Raw genomic sequence first — 13336 nt, 5'->3', positions numbered from 1 at the left:
GGGAGAAACACAGGGAATATTAGACTTGGGAGGTAAAATGTCAAGTTGTGGGACTTTCCTGGCAGTCCAGTGGCTAAGATTGTGCGCTCCCAATGTAGAGGAGTTCGATCCCTGGTTGAGGAACTAGATCCCATATGCTAAAACTAAAAATTCAAATGTTGCAACTAAAGATCCCATGAGCCACAAATAAGACACCGCACAGCCAAAAGAGTAAATAAAAATATTACAAATAAATAAATAAAATGTCAGGCTGCAAGGAGCCACAGCCAGAAAACCAGCATCGCCCTACCTTAACGGCAGCAGGCTGAGCCCCAGCGGATGCCTCTGGGTGACCCGTCAAAAGCAGCCAAGGGCTGGACCTTGCTGCCAGCCAGTCCTCACTGATTGTCTCTATATTCAAGGAGGCGAGGCAAAGGGGAGACAGAGAAGGAGGACCGTGGCCCCATTCTGGGAGAAAGAGATCAGGAACAGGGGGGACACTGAGTAGGGGGCAGCAACACGGGGGTTGGGCAGGCTGGAAGCTGGGGACTGTGTGTTGGGGAAAGCGTGGACAGCTGCAGCAGCCCAGAAGGGTTTCTGGCTGCAGAGACACATAGAGTCTGCAGTCTGAACAACCAGTCAAGTGGACTCAGTTCTGAAATCTCTGACCTTGTACGGCCAAGGTGGATCCCAAAGATCTGGGCAGCACAGGCCAGCGTGATGGGGGTATGTGGTGGTGATGGTGGGGGGCTGTGGTGGTGCTGGGGGCTGGGTCTCTCAAGTCAGACCGGTAGGAGCAGACTGCTCTCTTCTGCTCCTCCTTTTGGCGCTGTGAGGGGATTTCTGCCTTCCCCCTTTTGCTTCCCTGACCTACAGCCCCTCCTTCTGGTACCCCTGGACAGATTGGAGCTCAGGGAGCACTGGAATGGGGCTTCCCCAGACCCTCCCCTGCCCTGGACCAGAGTCACTCTCCCTAGGGGTCTTGGTCAGAGGCCTACACCCCATACACCGTCAGACTTCTGGAGGGAGGCCTCTGGCAGTTACATTTCCTACTGGGGTGAGGGTGTGAGTCAACAAGACTGGTTTACTTTATCTATCCTGGGTCACTGTTAGAGGTTCTGGTTGTCTGAGGAATAACCTCATCGCTGGACTTTAGAACAACAATAAAGCAAGCATAAGCATCAAGTCTGAGTAAGCTCTGGGAGTTGGTGATGGGCAGGGAAGCCGGGCGTGCTGCAGTCCATGGGGTCGCAAAGAGTCAGGCACGACTGAGCGAGTGAAGTGAACTTAACTGCAACATCAAAAGAAGAAAAACATCGTCAGCTCCGGAGGGAGACTTGCTTATTCATAGGCTTTTAGGTTCCCTCTGGACCCACGGTCACACTTGGCAGAGTTCGAGCAAGGGGCTAGGAAACTCCTCTATGGACGTCTCCCATCTTGCAACCCCCCAGGACCCAAGAGAGCTCAAGAGAAAGCAGCTCAGAGACAGCTCAGCTCAGCAGCCCTCCCCAGTTCCCTGCCCTGTTCCCCACCCCCACCCCTTGGAGCTCTGTGGCCAGTGGCCGAGGCCCTTCCGGACCTCGAGCCCTCGGCTCCCCCAAGCTCTGTGCGTTCCGCGTGGGCGGCCTCAGTTCCCCCTTCTGCAGAATGGGCGGGTGGCCCGGCCTCCGCGCCCCGGGGCGCTGCGGGGGCGGGGCGGAGGGCTCCGAGGGCGGCCGGAAGGGGTGTGAGTGCGGGGGCGGGCCCCGCGCCGCCCCGCCCCGGGGAGGGCGCCCGGGGCGCAGCATCCTGGCGGGGGCCCCGGCCGCTGCCGCCACTGCCGTCGGGGACGGTCCCAGCGCGGTCATGGCCTCGCGCGGCGCCCGTCGGGGTCCGAGTCCCCCACGTCCCGCGCAGTAGCCCCTCGGAGAGGCGGCCCCCACTGTGCCGACGGCGCAGACGTCCGGGCGGGCGGCATGGAGGAGGCGCACCTGCTCCCGGCCGCCGACGTGCTGCGCCGCTTCTCGGTGACGGCCGAGGGCGGCCTGAGCGCGGAGCAGGTGACCGGCGCGCGGGAGCGCTACGGCCCTAACGGTGAGAGCGCGGGCCAGGCGGGGGCAGCGGGGACCTCGCGCGCCGCGGTCTCAGACCTCCCCCAACCCACCCCGGCAAGGTGGCCGCGGAGTGGTCCTCGCCCCTCCCAGCCATCGGCCCCCGCGGGCGGGCGGGCAGGAAGCGAGGGCTCCGGAAACCTCTGCAGACGCTTTTGGGGCTCCCGGCGGGGCCGCGCTGCACCTTCACCGGGGAAGAAGGTGCGGGTTCCGGGTTCGGAGACCGGACGCCTGGCTCCCCCACCCCGATCTCCTCCCTCCGGGCCCAGGGACCGGTGCGGCCCTTCCGGGGTTCCCACCTCCATCCCGGTCGCGGTCCACTCCCGCAGGTCCTAGCCCACCCCCATCGCCGCTGTGCGCTGGATCCCCGCGCCGCTGCAGCCCGCCGGAGTCCGGCAGGTGCGCACACCGAGGTCAGCTGGAGGGGGACCAGCCGGAGACCCTGAGGTCCCGCCTCCCAGCTGACCCCGAGGGTCTCTCTCTAGGGCTCAATAAAACGCCCGGGAGGTGCAGCTTGTCAGCTGGCAGCTTCGGTGCCCCCACCCCCATCCCCAGGTCTTCCTCTTTCTGCCACCCCGGGCGGATGTGGCTGGCGGAGTCGGTGGTGGGGGCTTTGAACTGCTGAGGCGGGAGACCCACCTCCCTGCAGGGTGACAGGTTCAAGGCCTCGGACTGGGAGTTGCCTGGGGAGGCCTTTCCTTCCTGGGTGACCTGGAGCCACGCCTGCCCCATCTCTGGTCTCGGAGGCAGCCTTGGGCGCTGTTGCTGTTTGGGAGGGAAAGGTGTCATCCTTTCTCCTGTTCAGTGGCGTGTGGGATTCTCCCCCGGCCCAGAGGCACTGGCCAGTGCCTGTACTGTCCAGACGTGGCCCTGGGAAGGTAGAAGATGCAGAGGTCCACCCCCCCCCCCCCAGTCACTTCCAGTCAGGATTTTGCCCCCTTCGTCCACCCCTAGGGCTCGGAGTCCCTAGGGCTCTGGAGAGAAATGTCATCTCCATTCCCAGCATGCAGCCTGGACCCATGTCCTTTCAGATCTCGGGGACTCACCCTGGCAGGGCTCCCTGCCAGCCAGAGGGGAGGTTCTCTGGCCCGTGTGTCTCACTGCCCAGGGCTGGCTTGAAAATTGCAAAGAGCTGTCAGAAAGGGAGCTTTGGGTTTTGTATTGGTTTATGACAACCACCTCTTATATAAATATTATCTTTCTGGAGCAGAAATCCTTTTTCAAAAAAATTAGCTGCTATATTTAGTTGAGCTGTGGGAGGAACTAGGGAGATAAATATTATTTAATATCCCCTATTAGTGACTTGGCAGGCAGGGTGTCCTTGCCGGAGGAGTTCAGGGCAAGGCGGGCCGGTCCCCCAGCTCATGGTTGGGGGTGGGGGTCAGGGCAGCAGAGCTGGGGTTCCACCGCCTCCTCTGTGTGGCCTCCCGCTTGAGAGTCCTCATTCCCAAAGGAAGCTGGAGCCCAGCCCTTCTCCAGAACCATACAGAGGTTGCTCTGCCTCACCCTGGCCAACACCCTCTCCTTTCTGGCCCCCATGTCTCCCTGAAGAGGGGAAGCTGACTGAGAACGAGGGAGCCTTTAGTTCTCCCCGATGCTGTCTGGTTTAGGTGAGAGGATTTTAGGGTGCCCTGGCTGGTGATGGATAAGGATGTCAGTGCAGTGTGTAGGTCCAGAGAGGTGGATGTGTGTTTTGGGGAGGGTGGTAGGAAAAGTTGGGGAGTGGCTATTCCCGGGCTCCTCCGGTTCCTCTGTGCTTTGATGGTAGTAAAAATAAAAGCTAATATTCACCGAGTATTTACTATGTACCAGGCACTGGTCTTAGCACTTTTCATCTCTTGTCTTCTTTCCTTCCTAAAAACAACTGCTGTCATCCCCATTTTACAGAGGGGGTAACTGAGGCACCAGGAGGTTGACAGCTTACCTAAGGTCACCCAGTAAATGGAGCTAATCCTGGGTGCCTGCCCCTCTCTGGGTCTCACTTTTCCTGTCTGTTCAAGGGGGTCACAGTTTCTGCAGACTCTGGGACCCTGGAGTAGGAGCCTGTGCTCAGAGCTGGGTCAGCTCGATAGGAGCTAGTGGAACCTTCTGCTCGCCTTCTCCCTGCACCAACCACCCCACCCCCATCCCCGCTCGGGCTTCTCCGAGGGCTTTTTCCTCAGGAAGCATTCCAGGGCTCTGGAAGTCCTGAGCTGAGGAGAAGGGAGCCAGTTGCCCCTTCCTGCCTCAGGCTCTCCTCCCGGCCCAGCCCCGGCCTGAGGAGGAAGCCTGGGTGCCCCACACGGCCTATGGAGTGAGGCTGACAGGGTTTCAGGCCCTAGCTCTGCCCCTTCATAGCCGTGCAATCCTGGACCAATTGCTTTGCTTCTCTGTGCCTGTATTTGCTCATTGTCAGTGAGGCTGTAATAGGACCCGTGCCACAAGAGTTATTGTGAGTGTTTGCGTACACCAAGCCCTCCCTTATCGTGGCGGGAGAGGAGCCTGGTGTGGCTCTGGGCCAGAAGCCGGCGGGGGCGGGGGGACACCCCAGGGACTAGTGTCCCCTCAACCCCAGAAGTCTCTGCACCTGCAAAGTCGTTAGTGCTAGAAACCACCAGGAAGTCATTTGCTTAAGTCCCAAAGTTTGCAAGTTCTGCCGCAGAGGAGGGGGCGGGGTCCTTCTCCCCGCCCTCTGAGCAGAGAGGTGGGGAGGGTGTCAGTGAGTGTGCCTGGAGTTGTCCCCTCATCTGTCTGCACCCCGGCATGTAGCCGTGCCCTCTGAGGCCCCGACAGGACAGTAAGTGGGAGGCTCCTGGCCTCTTGTGAGCCCGGCTTTCTCGGCAGGTCCCAGAGGTGCCCAGGGCGGGGTGTGCGGGGGGGATTTCTACAAACTTTCAACTGATTTCGTTTTGTTTGTTTTGACCATGGCTTGTGGCATCTTAATTCCCTGACCAAGGATTGAACCCAGGCCCTGGGCAGTGAGAGTGTGGAGTCCTAACCACTGGACCGCCAGGGAATTCCCTCAACTTGTTTTTTGAATAAAAATGGGCATACAGCACCACATGCAAAAAGTCCCTAAGGTGTAGGGTAAATGCTCCCCAGCCCCGTCCCCACGAACCCCTCCCGGCAGCCCTAGTGTCTCCTTCCCAAGATATCCTGCGCGCACACATCTCTGGATCTGTGATCGATGGTCGTTTTTACGTGAAAGGGAGTGGATTTTGAGGGCCTTTTGCCCCTCCTCTCCTTGTGACAGTCACTCTTGTGGATGGTTCCACGTGGAGCACCCTTGGGCTTTCTAGTGGCTTTGCAGAGTTTCTTCACATGGCCATCCCAGCGTTTCTTCCCTCTGGCTTCTCATGGATTTGGGGTTTGTGCGAAGCCTCTGTTATCACACACATAAGGCGTATCCTTGTCCTCATGTCATTTCACACACTGTGAAAATCACCAAAGGACAGATTCCTAGAAGTGGAATTGCTGGGTCCAAGAAGTGTGTGTATTCAATGTTGACAGCTGTTGCTGCACTCTTCTTCATAAAGTTGCACGGGTTGGCCTGTTTCCCCACCACCTCCCCAACACAGTACCTTATCAGATGCCAGTCTGATAGAAGGTGGCCTCTCACAGTCTTCCTTTGCATTTTTCTGTTTGCAAATCCTATTGGGCATTTTATTGTATATATTTAGGAGCCCTTGGCTCTCCTTGTATCCATGGATGGGCTGCCTATCACTCCTGCTGGACGTGACTGTCCAGGAGACAGTCCAGGAGACAGGACTAGGTTCGGCCATCACCCCCCAAAGCGCCTTTACCCCAGAGCCCAGGGATGTAGGGGTCAGGTGAGGCCCCAGGAGGTCTCTGCGGGGAAGGGGCAGTGTTTTGGTTTAAGAGGCCTGGGGGAGGGGCTGTGACGGGGGCAGGCGCCTGCCTTCCTGGGCCTCAGCCATCTGTGCAGTGGGTACTGGAGCTCCAGGGCCGCCACATGGGAGGGATGGTCTTGATTTAGATTCCTGCCGGTGGTGACTTGGCTGTGACCTTATCTCCTGCCCTCAGCCGAGGCACCCGCTTCCTTGGCCCCGTTGTCTGTAGGGCGGAGACACAGCTCTGAGATCCCCTATAGGGGCTTCCCAGCTGTGAAGAGCCTTCAGGCTCACCCTAGTTCTCACACCTTTGTTGGGCAGCCTTGGCACCCCACCCCCCGCCCCTCTGCACCAGCCCTGCCCCTGTAGCACCCCAAGCCCGTGTACCAGCAGTTCTCTGAGGCATGGGCACATCTGCCCACAGCACTGCGGGTACACAGTTGCCTTGCCAACACTTGGCCTCTGGGGCCTGGTCAGCCAGGTAGGACTGACCACTCCAGGTGGGGCCTGGAGACCAGGGACAGGCCAGGCGGGTGGGGTGGGGTCTGCCCAGCCTAGGCCTCTCCCTGACTTTGCAAATGAGAGTTTAATTGCTCTGCAAATTTACCTTTGAGGAAGACCTTGGTGAGCACTCGCCTCACCCGGCTGGAACCTGGCTGGAACCAACATTTAGAAGCCGAAATACCAGTTTCCAACGGAGGAAGGAGTCAAGGGGGGAATTAAGGGAGCAGGTGGTGAGCGGAGCCTGGGGGCAGTCTTGGCCTTGCACCTCCCTTCTCCTGGGCTCGGGGCTGTGGCCCCAGGGCCGAACCGTGGGGCAAGTGAATAAACGATTCTGTGAGGCTCTGGGTGGACCTAGGGATGACTCACCCCCTGCCTGCCCTAGAGGTACGCCGATGCTGGAGCAGGAGGCAACGCTGATGACCAGAGAGAGGAGGACTCTTCCAGGAAGCCCTCCTGGGAAGTTCCGATGAGATGGGGAGGTACCCTGCACAGAAGGGACTGTGAAAGCAAAATCTTGGAGCAGGGCAAAACCAGGGGCAACCGTGAGGCATCTTGCTTGGCGGGTGGAGGGAGGGCCGGCCATCTAAGATATGAGAGGGATTCTGGACAGGTGAGTCCAGGAAGGTCTTGAAGGTTGGTCTTTATCTTGTAGGCCCATGGAAGGTCGGTGAGCAGGGTGGGGTCATTCATTCATTCCGTTTTATTGAGTGCCTGCTGTGTGCCGGGTGCTGTCCCAGCTGCTCGGCACACGGGAACTTCTGTGCACCGTTGTCATGGCTAAGGTCTACTGAACATTCACACGCACTGTGCTTCATGCGTGTTACGCAGCCTCATGAGGTGGTTGCTCTTACTATCGTCATTTTCCAGATGGGGAAACTGAGGCACATCCAGGCTTAAAGTGACTTGCCCACGGTCACAGAACTACCGAGATAATAGGATTTGAATTCCAGTCCTTGGACCAGACTCTGTGCTCTCAGCTGCAGTTTCTCTGATCACATCCCAGGACCCTACAGGCCAGCCCCGCGTCGGGTATCTGTGGACAGGGGCTGATTTAGTCTGGCAACAGTTCCCAGAGCAGGGTTTTGTCAGGAGAGGCCACCGTATGAACGATTCAGGCAATACTGGGGGGAGTTATATGCCCCCGGATTGGCCCAGCAGGGGTCTGGAGGGGCGGCACCTCTTGTTTCTGTCTTGGCCCGTGAGGCTTGGGGGATGGCATCAGGAGATGGGCCGTTCTCCTTGGAAGGGCCAGCTGACGATGGCTCCCAGCCCAAGTCAGAACATGGGAGATTATGATCCTTTAGGTGATCTTGACTGGGGGAGGCTCGGGGACCACTGTGGTGGGAAGGCAGGACAGTCTAGGAGTGAGTGCAAGAGGGCCAGAGCACGGGTTCGAGAGCCAAACTGCCCGAGCTCAAAACCCTTCCCTGCCACTTCCCAGCTGTGTGACCATGAACTAGGTAGGCACTCAACCTCTCTGCGCTTCTACTCGGTAAAATGGGAATAATAATCATATCCTCTTTGCTGGCTTGTTTGAGAATCATCAGAGAGTAGTGCACACAAGGAGGTGATTATCTTGCCTGCGGAGCACCTTCTCGTGTGTTAGGCGCACAGCGTGCCACCGTTCATCTCCGGAGACGAAGTAGGCATGTGGCACACTGCGTGGTATGAGTGCTCAGTCGCTCAGTCGTGTCCGATTCTTTGTGGCCCCGTGGACTGTAGCCCGCCAGACTCCTCTGTCCATGGAACTTTCCAGGCAGGAATACTGGAGTGGGATGCCATTTCCTTCTTTAGGGGATCTTCCAACCCAGAGATCGAACCCACAGCTGTTGCCTTTCGGGCATTAGCAGGTGGATTCTTTACCACTAGCGCCACCTGGGAAGTTCTTTGGTATATGCTGCTGTTGCTGCTAAGTCGCTTCAGTCGTGTCCGACTCTGTGTGACCCCAGAGACGGCAGCCCAACAGGCTCCCCTGTCCCTGGGATTCTCCAGGCAAGGACATATAGTAGGTGCTTAATACGGAGAAGGCAATGGCACCCCACTCCAGTACTCTTGCCTGGCAAATCCCATGGACGGAGGAGCCTGGTAGGCTGCAGTCCATGGGGTCACTAGGAGTCGGACACGACTGAGCGACTTCACTTTTATTTTTCACTTTCATGCATTGGAGAAGGAAATGGCAACCCACTCCAGTGATCTTGCCTGGAGAATCCCAGGGACGGGGGAGCCTGGTGGGCTGCCATCTCTGGGGTCACACAGAGTCGGACATGACTGAAGTGACTTAGCAGCAGCAGCAGGTGCTTAATAACTGTGACTCAATAATGATAATAATGCTCATTCACATAGTAGCCCTGCAGGGTGGGGGTGGTACTCTATCTTCCAAATGAGGCCCAGGGCCCCCCAGAGAGCCAGCTGCTCAGGCAGGACTGGAAGCGCTTGCACTTCAGGAGCAGGGATGGGCCCTCCTGCATGGATGGCTGGGGCATCTGCGGTGACCTCATGGCTTACTGAGCCTGCCCTAGGAGCAGGGGGTGGGAGTGGAAGGGATGCCTTGCTCTACCCTGGTAGAGGCCAGGTCTGGGGAGAAGACGGCATTGGTTAAGATCAGCCGGGTTATCCTGCATTACAACCCCCCAGTTTCAGTGAATTGAATTGAAACAATTCAGGTCATCTCTTGCTCACACTGTACAAGCACACCTCCGTGCAGCTCGGTGTCTCCTGACTCTGTGACTCAGGTTCACAAAGCAGATACTGTCACACAGGTCCTGGTTGCTATAGCAGAGGGTCAGAGAGCTCCAGACTGTGCTGTCCACTGGGGCAGCCGCTAGCCTTGTGTGGCTGTTTGAGTTTCAGTGAATGAAAATTAATTTAAAATATACCTACTGGGACTTTCCCGGCGGTCCAGTGTCATAAGACTCGGCTGCCAACGCAGGGGGCCCAAGTTTGATCCCTCGTCAAGGAACTGGATTCCACATGCCACAGTGAAGATGGAAGATCCCACATGCTGCAGCCAAGACCTGGCACAGCCAAATAATTAAATATTTTAAAATAATAATAAAGAAATAAAATGTAGCTACTTAGTCACACTAGCTACATTCCCAGTGCTCAATAGCTCCATGTGGCCGGTGGCTACCGTATCAGACAGCATGGCTGTAGGACTTTTCCATCACCGCAGGAAGTTCCACTGGACAGTGCCATTCTCCAACAGTTCTACATTCCAGCCCAAACTAACACACATCCTTCTTTTTGCAACTCGAACAGGAAGATGGGACGTATAGTCCTATTGTGTGTCCACAAGGTGGGGAGAATGAGAAGCCCTGGGGGAACAGCGTGATAACGACACCAAGAGTGGACCTTGGATCGGGTTGTGAGTCAGCAGAAGGGGACAGTCAGGTGGAAGGGGAGAGGGAGGAGACCCGGTGAGACCAGCAGGTGGAGGGCAGTTTGCAGTGGGGACTGGAGCTGGTGGCTGCTTCACAGGTGTCTCAGATGATACAGTGTCTGTCTGCAATGCGGGAGACCCAGGTTCAATACCTGGCTCGGGAAGATCGCCTGGAGAAGGAAATGGCAACCCACTCCAGTACTCTTGCCTGGAAAATTCCATGGACAGAGGAGCCTGGTAGACTATAGTCCATGGGGTTGCAAAGAGTTGGACATGACTGAGCAACTTCACTCACTAGAGCTGGTATGTTCTGGAACAGGTTTCCCAACCCCAGGCCTCGCCCCTATCCGGAAAAAATGCCCTGAGGAATATGGTGGCTTCGAGGCTACACGCCAGCAGAGGGAGGGGCTAGGTAGACAGAGGGAGGGATTCGGGTGAGACTTACAGATAAACTCTTCCTTAGGTCAGGAATCCTGAAGACACCTGCAGAGGTTGAGGAGTTGAGGAAACTCCTGGGTTTAGCATGGCAGAAGCAGGCTGATGTGTACTCCGAGGCTGGGGCATGGCTGAGATGACCTCTAAAAGACCCTGCTCCATTGGAGAATTGGCCCAGAAACCAGGGCTGGCCCTCTCTCCTGCCTTTCCTGTTCACTTTAGCTAAATAGATCAGAAGGAAAAAGTCTGTTTGATTTTAATCTCAACTCAGGACACTGGAGATTACATTTTCCACGGAAAATGTCAGCTGTTGCCTAAAATAGGACTTTGGAGAAAAATGCTAGAAAGTGTATTTTTAGGTTATATGTTTTCCTCCTGGATTCCTGCAGCCCAGTGGGCTGCTCAGTACTCCCCATGGTCCAGCTGCCAGGTGCAGACCCCAGACCTTCCAAACAGGTGGTCAGGGTAGGGGGCGCCCGTGGGAAAAAATGCCGGCTGGTGCTTGAGCTGAAAGCAGGTAGGCAGAGGCAAAGACCCATGTCAGTGAGGAGGAGGGAGGAAGAGCGGCCTGGGGTGGGGCCTTGGGTTCTGCATTGCTAACAAGCTCCCGGGTGACCCCGATGCTGCTGGCCCAGGGATTGTCCTGGGAATAGTACCGGAGAAAAGGAGACAAGGGTCAGTTAGGCTTGGTCTGAGAGAGCCCTCAGACAGCCCTGGGCAGGTCCTGAGATCGGCAGAAGGAGGGAGAAGCCCTTCCAGGGTCCCTTTCCTCAGACCCACAAACACCCCTGCTTGCTGTGTGACCTTGTTCAAGCCACGCATCCACTCTGGACCTCAGTTCTTGCACCTGCAAGACGGGGTCGGCTTCCCCACTTACCTCCCCTTTAGGCTGTTGGGAAGATTCCTGGACTCAGTTACTGGGGCAGCCAGCTCCACCTGTAACATGGGTGCTTTGGGACCTGAAGGAGATGAAAGTGGAGCCTGTAAAGGCACAGCACGTCCTTGTGGTGTTTGGAGACGTGGTTCTTCAAAATATTCTGTGGGTCTGGGCCTCGGCAGGCTGGCTGGGTCCTCTCTGAGCCTGCTGGAGCGGGGCGCTGGGAGGGACCAAGCTGACATTCAGCCTCCAGGAATTGAAGCCCGTGGCGCTGCCTGCTGAGGTCATGCCCAGGGAGCCCTGGGTGGGGTGGGCAGTGCTGCGGGCCTTGTCCCCTTGGTCCTGGAGAAGCAGGTGTGTCAGAGGTGGCCTGAGCCAGTTTTCTCAATTTGAACGGGACATTGTGGTTAGGGGTACCCCGTGGGTAGGGGAACATTGAATGGGACTGGGTGGGCATCTGAGAAAGGGCAGTGCAGGGAGCCCTGAGAACTACCAACTCTACCCTGATGTGACCTCAGGGTTCCCATCTCCAGGTCTCAGTTTCCCTTCTGTGCAATGGAGGAGGATGGCTCGGTTTTTGTCCCAGGGTGAGTCAGGTCACAGCAGGCCATCCTCCACCAGAGTCAGGTGGGGGAGGGATGTAAAAGTATCCAGGCACAAACCATGTGTTCTGTGACCTCAAAGACCTGGGGGGAATGTGTCCTGCCCATCGTGGGGGTTCTGGTGGGCACCACAGGGAGGGGACTGCTCAGACTCTGCTTAGTAACCCAGTCATTTCTGTCTCCTCATGGCTCCTTTGGCTGCCTGGATCCTGCAGAACTCCCGACCGAGGAAGGTGAGGCTGGGGCCGGGGCGGCCTGCAAGGGCACCAGATGGCACCCCGGGCCAGCCACCGTCAGGCTGTGTCCTCCCCTCCCAGGCGGTGGGGCCTGGCTGAGCCCCCAGCATTGCCCATCTGTGCCTCTCAGGGCCTCGGGTTCTCCCCCTTCAAATGGGAGGGAGGGACTGGGCCACCGCAGCTCCGCATGGACTCGATCGGGCAGTCGGTCAGGAGCCCAGCCCTCATGTGGCGCTCCCATTCCCAGGGAAGTCCCTGTGGGAGCTCGTGCTGGAACAGTTCGAGGACCTCCTGGTTCGAATCCTGCTGCTGGCCGCCCTGGTCTCTTTCGTAAGTAGCCCTTTCCCACGGCATCAGGCAGCCTGGGCCGGGGAGCGGGTCCAGGCAGTGCTCAGTGGCCCAGGCTCTGAGCCACAGGGCTATCCTCTCAGCTGTGGGCATCCCCGGGCCCCTATCCACCCCCTTTGTTGTCAGTCGCTCAGTCGTGAGTCAGACACGCTCCGTTGTCGTGTCTGATTCTTCGAGACCCCATGAACTGCAGCATGCCAGGCTTCACTATCCTTCGATAATGTCTCCCAGTTTGCTCAAATTCATGTCCATTGAGTTGGTGATGCCATCCAACCATCTCATCCTCTGTCACCCCATTCTCCTCCTGCCTTCAATCTTTCCCAGCATCAGGGTCTTTTCCAATGAGTTGGCTCTTCGCATCAAGTGGCCAAAATATTGGAGATTGTGAATAGTAGCTGAAGCTGCTCCAGTGAATATTCAGGGTTGATTTCCTTTGGGATTGACTGGTTTAATGTCCTTGCAGTCCAAGGGACTCTCAAGAGTCTTCTCTAGCACCACAGTTTGAAAGCATCAATTCTTCGCCCAAACCGTTGCAGCCCCCACAGTGAACTCCCAGCTCTCTGTCCCCTCCAGCCCCTCTTCCAGCCTGGTTTTCAGAGTGAGCCTGCAAAAGCACCTCTGACCCCACCCCTCCCTGCCTTGGTGCAGGGTTTCTTAGCATCAGCACCGTTGGCTTCTTGGACCAGACAGTTCTCTGTAGTAGGGACCGTCCTGTGTACTGTAGAGTGTTGAGCAGCATCCCTGGCCTCTGCCCACCAGATGCCATTAGCATGGTTGTGACAGTCAAGTCTACAGATGTTGCCAAATGTCCCTGGGGGGCGAATCCCCCGGGCTGAGAGCGCATGCAGTACCTTCCATGGCTCCTCAGAGAGACTTCAGACCTCAACCTCCCGCAGCTGCCTCCTGGCTGCTGCTCCCGATTGCTGCCCACCATGTCCTCAGCCTAGACTCCTTCTGGACCCACAGGGCCATGGGCCCAGGGTGGAGCGGTGGGGAGCGGGGCATTGGTGGCTGAGCAGCAGAGACCCAAGGGTCATGCAGGGAATGGAGTCCAGA

At 57.4% G+C, this 13336-nt stretch overlaps 1 protein-coding gene and 1 long non-coding RNA gene across 7 annotated transcripts in view; one reads left to right on the top strand and one right to left on the bottom strand.

Annotated features, from left to right (window-relative positions):
* Positions 1-211: 211 nt before the first annotated feature.
* Positions 212-3190, bottom strand: LOC139177525 (uncharacterized). The gene is made up of 3 exons (XR_011561957.1): positions 3116-3190; positions 2709-2834; positions 212-1270 (listed from the first exon to the last, which is right to left on the bottom strand). It is a non-coding gene; the product is annotated as an uncharacterized lncRNA (long non-coding RNA).
* Positions 1763-13336, top strand: part of ATP2A3 (ATPase sarcoplasmic/endoplasmic reticulum Ca2+ transporting 3) — a 34261-nt gene continuing 22687 nt past the window's right edge. For 2 of the 6 annotated variants that reach the window (XM_070772852.1, XM_070772851.1), the window contains exons 1-3: positions 11645-11681; positions 11912-11929; positions 12180-12262. In XM_070772852.1, the coding sequence (XP_070628953.1) occupies positions 11660-11681; positions 11912-11929; positions 12180-12262 (123 nt within the window). In that variant the 5' untranslated portion in view covers positions 11645-11659. Of the gene's footprint in view, positions 2053-11644; positions 11682-11911; positions 11930-12179; positions 12263-13336 lie in introns of those variants that run through there. The other 4 variants (XM_070772854.1, XM_019981982.2, XM_019981978.2 and 1 more) reach the window with 4 other exon arrangements.

This window comes from Bos indicus, chromosome 19 (assembly GCF_029378745.1).
Source record: "Bos indicus isolate NIAB-ARS_2022 breed Sahiwal x Tharparkar chromosome 19, NIAB-ARS_B.indTharparkar_mat_pri_1.0, whole genome shotgun sequence".
NCBI classification, from domain to species: Eukaryota; Metazoa; Chordata; class Mammalia; order Artiodactyla; family Bovidae; genus Bos; species Bos indicus.
Note: the sequence above shows the minus strand (reverse complement) of the source record. Positions and strands in the feature narration are given on the sequence as shown.